This window comes from Ursus maritimus, unplaced genomic scaffold, assembly GCF_017311325.1.
Source record: "Ursus maritimus isolate PB19 unplaced genomic scaffold, ASM1731132v1 scaffold_4, whole genome shotgun sequence".
NCBI lineage: Eukaryota > Metazoa > Chordata > Mammalia > Carnivora > Ursidae > Ursus > Ursus maritimus.
The window spans coordinates 10,240,580-10,255,549 of NW_024426552.1; the positions used below are offsets into that span (position 1 = coordinate 10,240,580).

General features: G+C 44.3%; 1 protein-coding gene across 4 annotated transcripts in view; it reads left to right on the forward strand.

Moving 5' to 3' along the window:
• Positions 1 to 14,970, forward strand: part of RUNX1 (RUNX family transcription factor 1) — a 242,891-nt gene that overhangs the window by 156,346 nt on the left and 71,575 nt on the right. For all 4 annotated transcript variants that reach the window (XM_040620989.1, XM_040620991.1, XM_040620988.1 and 1 more), the window contains one exon: positions 5,980 to 6,136. In XM_040620989.1, coding sequence (XP_040476923.1) covers positions 5,980 to 6,136 — 157 coding nt within the window. The remainder of the gene's footprint in view (positions 1 to 5,979; positions 6,137 to 14,970) is intronic.

The following is a 14,970-nucleotide window of genomic DNA, read 5'->3' on the forward strand; positions in this document are numbered from 1 at the left end:
GGGGGGGGGGGGGTACCCGCAGGGGCTGCCTCCAGGGAGGACTGAAAACAATCTGGATGTCCCCGGAGAGGTCCACTGAGGGCGAGTCGGGCGCTCCCTGACAGAGGTCCTTAGCTTTGCTGCAAAGTAGAAAAAGTTATAACGCAGCCCCGGCAAGCCTGTCTGCTCCCATGCTTCTCCCCGCCCCCCCACCCCTGGCTTGACACCCAAGCCATTCTGCCTCCCTCCGATTGAGGCATCAGGAAATAAAGATACTTTTAGACTTTCGGGTCAGTGAAAATAAACTGACAAGGAAAACTGTCAGGGCTTCCTACCCCCACCTCCTCTTTAACAGTCCCTTTGAAATTAGCATGTCCAAAGTCCGCGGAGGGCGTAGTTAACTTCGCAAAACTTTTCTGAAGAGCTTTTTGCAGCTTCTAGCCTGCTCCTGCCAGAAGCCGCAAGTAGCGATTCCTGTTTCTTTTCCTGGAACCCTCCTGAACCTTATCTCTGGCTCACCTAGATTAAGCCCGGGGCCTGGAAAGGTGGCGAGGCTGTCTCCTGCGAGTCGGGGTCTAACCAGCTCGCAGCATTTCTGTCTGAGGAGGCGGGTGGCTTGGATCCCGCAACTTAAGATGAACAGCTCAAGGGGTCTCCGTCCACTTGAGCCCCTAATCTTGCCCAAGCTTCGAGCTGCCTTTAAAACCCTCGGCCTTCAACGGGGATGTAGAAACAACACTGGCGTTTTAAAACAACCACTGCCTCCCCACCCTCCCCCGGCAACACACACACACCCTGGCCGCAAATAGTAGAAATTTAATTTCGGCGGTGGGGATTCTATGCTTCTGTCTTGGGGCGGGGGGGCGGGGGGGTTTAAGAAGGGGCAACTTGTTAGTACAATCTGTAGTCATTTCCTCTTCATTGAAAGGGCTGAAAAAAGCAGGTGGGGGGGGAAGCTGGAAAGATCAGCTACTCTTTTTAAAGTAATTGTGCCATTTAAGAGGAGATTAATTTAATATAAACTTTTTTTAATGGTTCCAAGCCTCTCCTGGATCTTGATCTAGTTACAATGGACACTGTTCGCTTTTTTATAAGGTTCTTTAATTTTAAGCTTTATGCACCTTCCGAATTTATGATTCCTAGAACAAAACAAAATGTGTCCTTGGCTGTGTCTCGAGAAGCGCCTCAGTGTTCTGAAAGCAGAAGGTTTTGAGGGGAAGGGAATGAGGCATTGGGTTGAGCAGCCCAACTGGACTCTTTCCTGCTGCCCTTCATCTCTGTAGATTTGGGTTGCGAGGCCATTTCATTTTTAAATCATTCTAATCTCTTTACCTAAATGGGCTCTTCTAGCTAGAGGACAGGACTGAGTCCCCTCGGTGACAGGGGACTTGACAGGGCTTGGCCCTGGGGCTACTTTCAGATAAGAGCAGAGGGAGGAGACAGGCTGATAATTGGCCAGAGGGTTATTTAAACCTGGAGCCCCTGACACACCAACCGAGTGGGTTCTGAGAGATCTGTGGCTTCCGTTGGGGGTAAATCAAGATCTCTTCTGGATGTCCCCTCCTCTGCCAGGCAACCAACGCCCAAACATATCAAAACACTAAGTGATTAATAATCTTCAGGAGGTGAAGTGATGGAGTTTCTCAGGCCACCCCAAGAAAAGTTTTGTTTTGTTTTGTTTTTTACAAAAAGACTGAAAAAAAAAAAACATATAACTTGCTTATATGAGCCATCAGGGAATTCTTTTTAGTAGAAATCTTAGTAACCAAAGAGATTTCTTTTTCAAAATGACTTTTGACAATTCACTTTTTTAAAAAGATTGAATTTGTTTTACTGAGTAATAATTTGTCATCTCCTCAATGACCAAGGCATCGTTCTCTTGAAAAAAGTTCAAAGGTGTCTTGAGAACATTTGGGGGAAAGGGAAGGACAGCAGAGAAGTGAGGCCACTTGAGTAATATCTGTCACCACTCCGTCCCCATCAAGAGAGGCCTCTTCCTGAAGGAAGACTGCTCCCTGCACAACTGAAGGAGCTGACAGAATTTTCAGGGAGGGAAGGAGCCCAAAGGTTAAGGAGAAAAGCAAGCTAGCCTTCAAAATGTGACTGTGTCCGGGTCGATTTCTTCTGTATCCCCGGCCCCACTGTGCACTTAGCCACCTACCCGCCTTCTAAACAGTTCCTATAGAAATTATGACTTTAAAATGTGGATTTCAAATAAGCCCACACTATCTTTTTAAGCAGTTAATTAGTAAAGAATGGTTATATTCCCGGTAATAAGGAGGAGAAAATGTGAAACAGTGATAAAGTCTGATGATACTGATGAACAGAGCGTTTAAGTTATTGTTTCCTAGTCTCTGAAATCCTATGTGTAAATCCCCTGCTTTAATCTTAGAAACTAAAGGGAGACTTCAAATTATGAATTTTCCTTCAAATAGATTAAAATCTTCCTATTTGCTTATCCTGGACCCCAAAATATATCCTGCCCTCATTTTTCCCATGGAATACCTTAATTTTTTTTTTTTTTTTTTTTTTTTTTTTTAGCGTAGAAAAGAGACCTATTTTACTACTGGGAAAATCTTCAATTTGCTGTGTGTTACCCACGATTTCCAGAAGCAGCCTAAAGAGCTATGTAGATGACTTAGGATTTTTTTTTTTTTAAGTACTGCAATATTACAGTTTGTTTAGGCCCGGTACACCAGGGTCCAAAGGCATAAACATGCCCTCAGCAAATTCAGAGGTTTGGGATGCTAATAGTTATATTCTTTACATAAGAAAGAAGTAAGTAGTGTTTCTATGGGCAAGATTGCAGTCCCTAGGTATGCATTAAATGTCATCTCGGCTGAATTCTGGGTTCCACTCCACAGCTTTCTTTGAAACTCTAGAAAATTAAGGGATTTGAAATAAATGAATTGTAACTGTAATTTCAACCTAATTAGAGTTGTTTGAAATGCCAGTTTGAACTGTGAACAGACTAGCCAACAGCAGTGTAGGGAGACCCTTGCAGTACATAGGAGGGTTGATGTTTTGCCCAACTTCCTGATACTTTAAAAACAGAGAAGTAAAACAAAATATGAGATATCCTTTGGCCAGCAAGTCCCTTCTTGTCTGTTTGGTCTGTGTTAAAATGTGAATGTTAGTGTGTCCTTACCTCTTGTTTATAGCTTTTCATTCCAGTTCCTTCTTTTTTTCTGTTTGAAGTTAGAGTTTTTTATGCTCTTTTTATTGTCTATCAGTGGGACAATCTGTATCAAATTAGCAGACGTGTTAGTTTTAATTTTTTTTAATTTTTTAATCTAGTCTAAGTGTGCTTGTTAACAATTAGATGATATATAAGTTATTAGTGTAATTTAATATTCTCCCCTTTTCTCCTGCCAAAAAAAAAGAAAAAGAAAAAAGTCCCCCTGAGATCAATAAAAAAACAACAACAAAAATGATCTTTGAGTACCCAAATATCTTGGACTTTTGCTGCATTTTTTTAGAAAGGGAGGGCTAGGAAGGGTTAAACTCCTAATTTTGTCAGTCTTAAATCCCACCATCAACAGCCTTTTCAGATTTAGCCACCATGATCATTTTACTCTATATTTGTTTCTACTTGGTGAAGGTCTCATGAGTTTGCCAAATTACTGACAAGGATAGTTTTGGAAAGGAGAGAGGGGCAGTCCCGGACCATCGTGAGAGGAGCCAGTGGGAGGAAGGTGATTTAGCATACATTTTGGAAGATAGAGACAAGATTTATGTATTTTGACCACTTCACAGATTCGGCCCCAACAACGAGTTCTTCAGTTTGAAAACCACGTAGTTGAGTGTACAGCCCCTGTGTACTCACTAAATGTTGGATTAAAATAGAGAAGCCAGGTCATCACAGGGAAATGGGGATGAGGAAGTAAAAATATGTGTTCAAGGAGGGCATTTCAACACTGTGAGCTAATTTTACAGAGGGAAGTGAAAATAGTGAGAAAAAAAAGTGGAAAAATTTTTCAGAGACTGAAAAAAGCAGAGTAGAGCAAGCACATTTTGTGGGAATAGGAAAAAAAAAAGGTAAAATACGTAAGTAACTGATCAGGGAGATTTATTTCAATGATGTTTTCGAAACAAAAGGGAAATGTCATATTACTGCTTTTAATTAAAAGGCAACAAACACACTTATAATGGGAACTAAATATCTAATTAGAGGGTGCTTGGGGAATAAATAGCTGTGTTTTTAAATCTCCTTGGTAGAAAACATGCCCAGTGTTGAGATGGAAAGGATTAGAAGGAAAGATAAAAGGCCCAGACGGTGCTCCACAGAGCAAGTGGGATAGGGCAGATGAAGAAGGTACCTACCTATTGCCGTGTGGCTCGTTCTCCTGTCCCCTAGTCCCTTGTGGTGAGATGGCTTGTCCTCCCTGTCATCCTCATCAGAATCCGAGAGCTGAAGCCTCACAAAGAATAAAAGCAGTAGATGGTCACCTGGTTGATGCAGGGAAGGGGTAATGGCCAAGCAGGCAATGGAGATGGGCATTTCGAGAAACAATGTCTTTGCTGTCGTACGAGGGAGCCTATGGTAGCCTTATTTACAGACAGGAAAAGGGGATTGAAAATATAGGTCTTACCCCCAAAATTATGTAGTGATGATTAGGTAAAAAGGAAGAATAATCACTAGAGAATTCATTGCTGTTACAACTCAAATACAGAATAAGAAGGTGATTATGTAATTGGAATGATTAACACAGAATTCAACTACTGACTGAGAAAATACCGTGAGGGAATATCAGAAATGATAGGAATAGGTTCAACTTGGGGCATTTTGATTTGAGATCCTATGACCACTTTAAAAAATAGACACAAAGGAAATATAGCTAATAATAATTGTCTAGCCCCCATAAAGTCCTTTCTAGAAGAGTCGGATGATGGCCAAGAAATAGATACCACTGCACAAAACATCTTCATGTCATGCTCTTCAGAGCATTTTTACCTTGAAATTACTGCTTTTTTGTTACATGAATATCAAAAATATTTATCCACCAGTTTTCCTAACAGGGCTTCTGTTAGGAAAACCTCAGTCATCTCTCAGGACATAGTTGACGCATCCAGGGGACCCACAGATATAAAAATGCCATGTAGTTCCACTCCTGAATTCAGAGCAGCACCCCTGAGCTTCAGTGAGTGCCCCTCTTCTCTGAGGTCTGTTGATCTTGCAATTAGTAATGAGCAAAGGGTAGATTTCTGAGTTTTTGCCTTGCGTGCCAGAATTCCTTGCTACTGATATTCAAAATAAGTGAAGCAAGCGGGGTCTCAAAGATGAACTGCAAAGAGAGTTATTCAAGAATCCTCGGCAATTCAGTTGTAACAATCAAATTTAATTTTAGCAGAGATAAGTTTAAACACCTAAAAGCAAAGCGAGCTCCGTGAGGCCTACCAGTGGACGTCTGGACAAGCGAGAGATGGGTCAGGTTATAAACTTATAAAAACAAGACATTGCATTCCTCAAATAGGAAGGATTAAGATGATTCCATTCATGAGAAGGCATAGCTTTCAAAGTCCTTGCCGTAGTCAGTCTTGTCCCAACTGCGCCATGTGACTTTAGGTGGCCTTATTAGGTGAATGTTTTAGGACTCGAAACTTTATATGTAGTTCTGCATAATGGAATTCAAAGAGATTCTTCCCATTAATAACTTTACCATTGTTCTGCTATTCCTTTGCAAACTTAAGAGGATCACTGGGGCGCCTGGAGGCCCAGTCGGTTGATCGTCCAGCTCTTGATTTCAGTTCAGGTCATGATCTCAGGGTCATGGGATCGAGCCCGGTATGGGCTCTGCTTGAGATTCACTCTCTCTTCCTCTCCCTCTGCCCCCTCGCTGCTCTCTTGTGCACGCACTCTCCCTCTCTCTAAAATAAATACATCCTTAAAAAAAAAAAGATCACCTTATATATATTTACTTTTAAAACAACTAATATAGCAATGGCATAAAAGTTTACAGCATGTCTGATGTCTGCATCTGTCCCTTGGTTGGTGTATAGGTGGTGGCTCTGGGAGATGTCCCTGATGGCACTCTGGTCACTGTGATGGCGGGCAATGACGAAAACTACTCAGCTGAACTGAGAAATGCCACCGCAGCCATGAAAAACCAAGTTGCGAGATTCAATGACCTCAGGTTTGTCGGTCGGAGTGGAAGAGGTATGTATCTGTGAAAACTAAAATGGGAGTACAGAGTTTATACATGGCAACAAATCCAAATTTCAAAACTTCTGGACGTGTCTATGACGTTCTAGAAGTTTCTGTAATGTTCTAGAAGTTTCTGTGGTGGGATCGCTGGAAACACAGTCTTTCTTGTTGATATTGCTACTTTAAGATTTTTAAAAATACTGATTTAAAATGTGGTATCTTTTCAAGAATCTACCTTTACATTGTTGCTTTCTATTACTGAATTCGTTTAAGACTGATTTGGAACATGCAAAGGATGAATTATGAATTTCAAGGAAATTCCTCCCATCTTTACTAAAATGTAAAAATATAAAACTCACCATCATGGAAACTAAGATTATATACCTGGTATTCTCTACTTGATAATTATCAAAAATGTACATCATGGAAGCCTTTAACTTAGAATCCATGTGCTATCTGTGACAAGGGACAGAGTTTCAAATGATCACTTGTGATTGTTTTTAGAGATATACAGTATATGGTTATTGAAATGTGGTTTCAAGTACGTTTACCATTTTACGATAAAATATGAAGAGACAGCGATAGTACCATTCTGGTTTGGCATATGTGATGGCATTTACGACCTTCCTGTCACATGTAATTCGGATGCCTTCTTATTCTTTGGGGGAGGGGTCAGACCCAGTTAACATTCTAGTACCAATCTGTTAAAGACTGGGTTCCCCAAAGGAACCGTTGTGTCAGGGCAGTTCATATGTGCAGTTTTATTTTTCTGTGCCTCTTCCTGAAGTATTAGAGCTGAGAGAGGTATTTGGGCCCGCAATCTCCTCTGGTTTCCAGTTATTTTCAAATATTGTGTTTTCTCTGTATTGTAAGAACTGAAGTCGTTTTTATAAATAGCAATAAGTACTAGAAGTTGAACGGAAAGAGGAAGGATAGTTTGCTTTGAAAATCTCATTTCATAATATAGTATTGACTAAGGTAAAGAATACAAGTTATTTTGAGTCTAATAAAAAAGACATGATAAATACATAAACAGCAGTAGATGACTCTTGTATTAAAAAAAATTAAAGTATAACCAATGGACGTTTAAACATAAGAGTAATCATTACTCTTTATAAAGGCATTCTAAAATATAAGAAAATCTGCGTTTGGTTAGTCAAAGAGGGGAAGGGGGAAAGGTGTGTTGCTCTTTGGGGCCTTCATTTTTGCTATTTGAGCTGCCTGCAGCATTTTTAAAATAGAATCCTAGGTGGAGAAAATTAAAAAAAAAAAAACCTTATAACTGATTGAAAATATATGTTCATGATACTAACTATGTTAATAATAGGGTAATGCAAAGAAAATTATATCCACTTATTGAAAGCAGGAGAGATGCTATAACATATGAAAGCATAAAGTCATTAAATGGGTTCACTTGTTATATTAAAAGTCCCCACCTCTCAGTAAATGGAATTCACATTATGATTCAGAGATGTGTGTTTGGAAAACATCTTGAAGGCTTCAGATGAGTAGCTGGCACAGTAGGTGAGAAGCCAATAAAACACAAAGGCCCTATTGCCTGGCCCCTGCCTACCAGCCTCGCTAGCCATCTTAATTCAGTTCTTGTGGATTTATACCATTAGGGACAATGGCTGAGCTGCCTTGGGTTGCCTTTCCAGGAAAAGTCCTGTTATCGTAGCATGTATCGATGTGGGTCCCCGTGTCAGGTTTTGGTTATAAAAGTTTGGGAAACGTGCATGGATCGTGCCTGTGACACTTTCCCATGAGAAGAGCTGTAGTGGCTCTGGGGCAGTGTGCAGTGAGTCGGTGATAATAAAGAATGGGATTTTGAAAGCAGCGTGCTTCCTTTTTGGGCGTCGAGGGCTGGTCTCTGGTCCCTCATTGGCCATTTCTGTTTTGAGTGGGTGACTAATAGAGGTGCCTTGTGTTTACTTGGGTAACCGTGAACTGTTTCCCCAAGGTGTGGATTGTTTGCAGTTGGCTGCCGGATTCGTGCCAGTATGCCCTAGAGTTTGCATAAAACCCAAAGAGTAAAATAGCTACAACCAAGCCCAGGCTATCTTCAGATAACCTGGAACCAAAAAAAAAAAAAAAAAAAATAGAGGAAAATGCCATAAACAGACAATATCTGTTTTGAACAGGCTCCGCTTCCCAGGAGTGATCGTAAGCAATCCCAGATACAGGAACCCTGATCCCGGTTACCCTGTTTATTGTTGGTGTTGAGTGGGTTGTTTCTTTGTTTGTGGGTTTTTGTTTCTTTGGTTGTTTTTGTTTTGTTTTGTTTTTTTGGTCAGTACTACAAAACAAAATGAGCTGTCAGCAGGCCCCGTTTGACTTTGTCTCCTGATCTCTCCCCAGTCAAAAAATACAACTCGATTTTACTCTCTCGAGTGTGTCAACAGCAGAGCCTGCCAGGTTTTTTGTTTTTTGGTGGGGTTTTTTTTTATTTGTGTGGTTGGTTTTTTTTGCGAATTTGCTTCCCATTACAAAGAGAACAGATGATTCTCACTAATTTTGACAATTAGTCTTAATCTTCCGCACTGAATCTTGTCCTTTAATAGTCTCATTACGTTTTATGAAGCGATCGTAAGACTATTTACTGTTTCATTTTCTGTTTTTGAAAATGTGCCTGAAAACACGTCATTGGCATCAACACGCCACCGTGGCCGAGAAGGTCCTGGCTGTTGGCTCATCCAAACATTTCAATGCCAGGTTCGCATTCTGTCAAACAGCACTGATCCGATGGGTTCTCAAAAGGGCTTGGTTCTCAGTTCTAAACCAAGGGCAGAAAAAGAAACTCCCTTTTCTTTTACCAGCTGCCAGTCCATGGGGTTTGGAACACCTCACAGAAATTGCCAGAGGTTGGACGTGGAAGGGTTTTTCTCTGGTCGACAAAACTGATCTGTCTGGGCGCTGGCTTCTATCCAGAATCACAACTTATAACCTCAAGTTCAGCCTGCAACTGGGAAAACCTGCCCGTCCGGCTTTTAGGGCCTTGCTGACAACATTGGCCCCTAAAAAATACTAGTGAAGGCTTCGGTAGTCTGAACTGTCTTCCTTTTTCCCCTTCCTTCCTTTTTCTCCTGGCCAATTTAAATTGCGTGCAGGGGATACTTCCCCCTTGGGATTTGCTCCCTTCCATTCAGTGTCTCCATAGAAATGCACTCTGCTTGGACAGGGGAAGAGGAGATGGCAGCCCCCAGGGGACGAGAGGTGATGCCGACCACACAAGTGGTTGTTCAGAACCTTCCACACTTAACCACAGGTTCTGAAGAACCGGCCCTCACCCCGGGAAAACCGAAGTTCAGGATCAAAAGCAGTTTCTCTTTGGCGAGGTTAACTAGCCGTCCCCTCCGTCAGTGACATCAGCAGTCGAGGCAGGTTTTCCTTGGTATTTTCAGTTACAAGAAAGCGTCTCGTGGCTGCCGCGGAGAGACACTGAAGACATTTCAGCAGTGAGATCTGTGAGTGCTTCCGTGGCTGCTGTAATACATAATCAGTTGGAAAGGAATCCATCAATCAGGGAGTACGGCTTTAGTTAATTCATTTTAGAACCAAAGAGGAAATCTACCAGACCGTATCATCAACCACATCATAAAGGGGGGAAGAGAACCCAGTGCAAATTTCCTTCTAATTCCTAAGAATATGATTTTTTAATCTTTTGGGAACATCATAGATAATTGTGAAAATCCTTTGGAAGCCTTCACCCAAGGGGAAGAAAAACAGGCATGTGCTCTTCTACCCAGAGTTTCAGGCACAGTTTCAGGTTCCAGGACTGCCGAGGCTCCTTTGTGGACCTCCTGGGGATCCACGGACCCCCGAGCCAAGCGTCTGTGAATTTGGAACTTTGCCTTGACCATGGAGGGCCGGCCTCGCACTGGGCTGCACAGAGTAGATAATTGGAATATGAAGAAATGGAGAGACGAGGTGGACACTCTTTTTTGCACCCTGTGTGTTTTGGTAACACCTGTTTTTATTATAGCCAGGACCTGGTTTGTGTAATTAGGAAAATAGATCCCATTCAAACGACTGGTCCAAACTTCCCGAAGGTCATCAGGTAGGCACACATGTAGTCCCTTGAAAGGGGAAGGGGCCCATTTTGTTACAGCCTCTTCTCTAGCGAATGCCTAAGCCCCCCCTTCCCCCCTCACTTACCGCCCCCCCAGCCCCACACCCCTGCGGAGCAGCAATGTGAATTCCACACTCAGCCCCTTGAGGTTTGGGATTTCTCCGGTCTGTTAGAATGGGGTTTAATTCCTTGGAGGAATTTCTGTTTATGTTGACCTCCCTGGCAACTTAAATCTCCCCCACTTTCAAAATAGTACCCCTTCCCAATGCTTTTATAAAATGAAATTCCTTCATTATGTTCTTGCTATGGATGTCTTCCCAGACATAATATTTACCCTGTCACAATCTGGGTTATTGCATATTTGCGTAATGTTTGTTACTTAAGGCGGTTTCATTCTTACAGTATTTTGCATTATTTGGGGAACAGTATGGGGAGGTTGCTTTCAGATGAGTGAAAGACCGCGGCTGAGATGGAGGGAAGGTCCATTTAAACTGTGCTGGTATCCTACATGAAAAGAGACGTGTCTTTACGGAGCGGTTGTTACTAAGAAGTGGTCAGAATGACTCACAATATTATCATAGGATCCAAGTCATTCTCCCTTCCATCCTGGAGTCCCATAAAGAGGGGTAGGAAAAATTTATCTGACAACCCCAGAGCTGTTCCATGGGCAACACTCAAGATACTAAGCTGGCAATCAGATCTCCTGGAGAGAATATAAGAAAAAGACATGATTAAAAGCAACAACAACAAAAAGACCCAGATTCTGAGATCCCGAGCCCCAGGCTGCCCCAGCAAATAATTCCTTTAGATGGCAGGTCGAAAGCTGGTGTCCCTGATCTGACAGAGAGTTCTGTCTTGAGAGATCAGGTTTCTCATTCTGTTTCCCATTTGCCAATAAAAGGGTAGCAACACTTCCTCAAAGCGAGGTGCTCCCCACCCCCAGCCGCTACCCCTGGCAGTCCTTGTCCTGCTAACACCATGGCAAGGACCAAGGAGGAAAACTCTCTTGGAAACTGCTTATGCTTGGAACATAGAGTTTCACGATTTATCTCTTCATGGTTTTCTTGCTGATTTTATGAAGTGCCAGACATCGCCGATAGTGTCAGACAGCTTTTTAAAAATGAAGTTAATGCTATGAGCAATATTTCAGAGTTGGTGGTCAGACGCTAGACTTCACCCACCCTCCACCCCTTCCGCGCCGGCTGGCTTGCGTTTGGTCAAGGCGGTTCCTTTTGGTGGGGACCGAGGACTATCAATCAGAAAGAGCCTCCGAGAGAAATAATGGTTGAATGATTTTTAGAGCTTCCTGTTTCAGCAGCAAGCATTATAGACATAAACAGTGATCCGGCCAACGGCGGCAACGCTGCTCTGGTTCTAATAAATCAGTTTTGTATTTTCTTTTTGTGCTGGTTGGCGAGGGGCAAGAGAGGGTGGAGAAGATTGGTTATGGAAGAGCACAGTCTGTGTTATTTTTCTTTTCCCCCAAAGAAAAATGACTTGTTGGAAAAGAGAGAGGGTATACTGTCTGGTGACTGTTCTCTTTCTGTTGATTATGAAACGAGTTCGGATCAGTAAGGGAATGTTTATAAATAGTCGTGTCCTGTCAGTATGTAGAGCTTATGTGGTTTTGAAGGATCTGTTGGACTTTCAGTCGGTGGGGTGTGTGTGCGTGCGTGTGTGCACGCACACGCATCCGTCCTCCCATTGAGAAGTCTTCTCGGACCAAATTATCTTTGGGACTAAATGCGTGCTAATCACAGCTGCTCGTTGAAGCCTAAATGGTGCAATTAACAAAAATTAATAAGTGAGCAGCGTGGATTGAATGAGTATTCGTAGGAATACTTCCAAATGTGCCACATTGATCTGCCCACTCTCCGGTGTCGGGGACGAATTGCTGTTCTGCGAGATTTGTGTCTTATGCGCACGCGTTAGTGGAGTCCCAGCAACGTCTGCCCCCTTCATCAGCTGTTGTGAGTCCGGCACTCCAGAGGCGTGTTTCGGTCGCTCTCTGGTGTACCCTTTGCCCTGCGCTGATTTGGGATGCCAGCATGTTGCCAGCCTCTGCTGGCCTATGTTGGGCATGGATCCATGCAGGAACACCATGAGAGTTGTCTCCAGGGACGGTTTCGCATAGTTGAGGACCCCTAACCCAGGGAGCGATCCCCACAAGCTCCTGCGAGAGGCTCATGGCCTTCCAGCTGCCGGATTCAAAATGTGTGTCTTGTGATTTCTTGGTGGAGACGCATTCATTTAGAAGCTACTTAACCTGTGTGTTTCTCCGAGGAGATGTAAGTCAATTTCCTGTTTATTTCTCAATTTAAGATTAATCCTGGCTTCTACCTGGAGAGTTAAGACCGTTGTTAGGAATGTTCGGGGTGGCACAAACCGCAGATCCCTGCCACCTCCCCCAGCCTCCCGACCCAAGGAAACGCCTGGGTCTGGTTAATGGGAGGGCTGGCAGGCGTTCTCACGGGTGCTGTGTGGCCCTCACTGAGTCACGGTATGCAAACAAAGGAGACTCTCCTCGGCTGGAACAAAGGCAATGCACAGGAATATGGGCGGTTTGAGCACAGTTGGTGATCTGTGTGCTTATCAGATCTGGGCAGACAAGGCGAGGAGGGATGGGCCTGTTCCGAGGTGGAAACGTTCCAGTTTGCTCAAGGCAGTGGTTTTGGGTCTTTACAGATGTTTTTCCTTCATTCTTATTTGAAACCATCGTACGGAGTTACAGTCAGTATCTATTTATCTATTTAGAATTAATGAGGGGCTGACCTAAACTCCTTCATAATAAGGCTTTGTCTGCCCCCATTAAGTGGTGTGTCTACAGCACCTGCGCCACTGGGTCTTTCCAGATGCTCTGCCTTCATCGTCCCGTTGGAAACTTCATGGCAGGTCGCAGTTGGTATTTTATCTATCTATCTGCTGGTCGATTTTGATGATGGTCTGTCTCAGTGGTTCCCACCTAGGGTGATTTTGACCCCCACGGGACACTTGACAATAGCTTAGAGACGTGTTTGGCAGTCACAACTGGGATGGGGGCTGCCGTGAGCATCTAGAGAGTAGAGGCCAGGGACGCTGCGGTGCTCAGGCCCGCCCCTGACAACAGTCGCCGGTCTGAAACGTCAGTCCTGCCTACCGGGATTGAGAACGCTCATCTCACATCACGCTCATTCAGAAGAACTTGTAAAATGTCTCCCTTGCCACTCCAGCCTCACACTTCTGCCTTTCTACAAAATGCATGAAACAGTTACATTAAAAAGTGCAGAGAATAAAAAAATAAAATTAGAGAGTATCACTGAACATTAAAGTCTTATTTTAAGTATGAAAACATACCAGTGTTCTGTATGCATAGACGTGCCCCACCTTAGAACACGAATATCTGGGGCGGGGGGTGTGGTGTGGGGGCCAGGAGGCTGCGGATGGGCTCGGCCCATAGGTGCAGGTCCACAGGGACTGCCAGAAATAATGAAAGTACCCTGATGGCTTCTCAGTGCTCAGCACCTCCCCCCGCCATGGGGCTTCAGTCCAGGACCCCAGATCCCCCGATCCAGGAACACAAATGGATGTGAATGGCCAGTGTCCACTTGAAATAAAAAATGCAAAGAGCCACATCCTGGAATGCATCACTGACAGCAGATGCTGGAAAGGGCTTGGTCTGCACACCTGAAAATAAAAGGGGGGACACATAGAAGGAGCAGAGAAGGGACCCAAATTGCTGACCATCTCTGAGATGGCCCTGGGTTTGCAGGTGCCATGGACAGACAGGTGGATTCTTCCAGAGCTTTCTCCCACCTGCCCCAACACATCTGCTCTCACCTGTTTCCCATACTGAGATTCAGGCAAAGGCGGTTTGAAAAAAATCCGAAGAGTCCTCTAGAGGTTCTTCTTGTATCCAGGTAGCGTCTGCTGCTGGTTGAATTTCTCAAATAAGTTTTGCCGTGAGGGCTTTCTCTGGTTTTGGTGTGTTTGCTTGCTTTTACCCTGCACGGAAAGCCCCACGCCTAACCCCGCTGCCCCGTGGCTATACACCTGCTTCCTTTCCGCTCCCCTCAGTAAAGGAACCATGGCCCAGATTCGGCATGGAGATCCAGTGGTGTCCAATAATTTGAGATAGCTCGCTATCCGAATGGGAGTTTATGGGCGTTGTCTGTGCCAGGGACTGCACAGAGCCCATGTAAGGTCCCTCCATGTGATTGGGAGTAAAGGTCTCCAGGGCCAGAGCTCAAGAACAGCTGTGGTATGCATGGGGACACTGCGGTGTTGGCTGAGACCCAAGCACCCTGAGAGACGCGCCTGCAACTCCCAAGGGGTGGACACGCAAGAATTTTCAAAACCTGTAGAAGCACCTTGTGCTATCATCCTTGCCTGGTGCTGAGCGGAGACTCGTGAAATATCTTCAGATGAGTGACTACCCCAGGACTCTTGCTCTCTGGGCTGTGCAGTCTCACGGTCCGTACATACGTGGGCTTTACTGGATTCTTGGCTCAACACTGTCAACATTCAGGCTGGTTTTCCTTTGTCGTGGGGCTGCCCTGTGTGTTGTTGGCTGTTGGCAGGATCCCTGGCCTCGGCCCAGGAGCCAATAACATCCTCCCTTCCCAGTTGCGACAGCCACAAATGTCCGCAGAAGTTGCCAAATGTCCTGGGGGGCGGGGGCGGGGGTGGAGAGATGGCCCCCCTGTTGAGAACACAGGCGCAGAGCTGTGTGTCCCTGGGCAAGTGGCTTGACTGGCCTTTCTGAGCCGATTCTGGCTTTGTCCTTGGCGGGGGGGGGGGG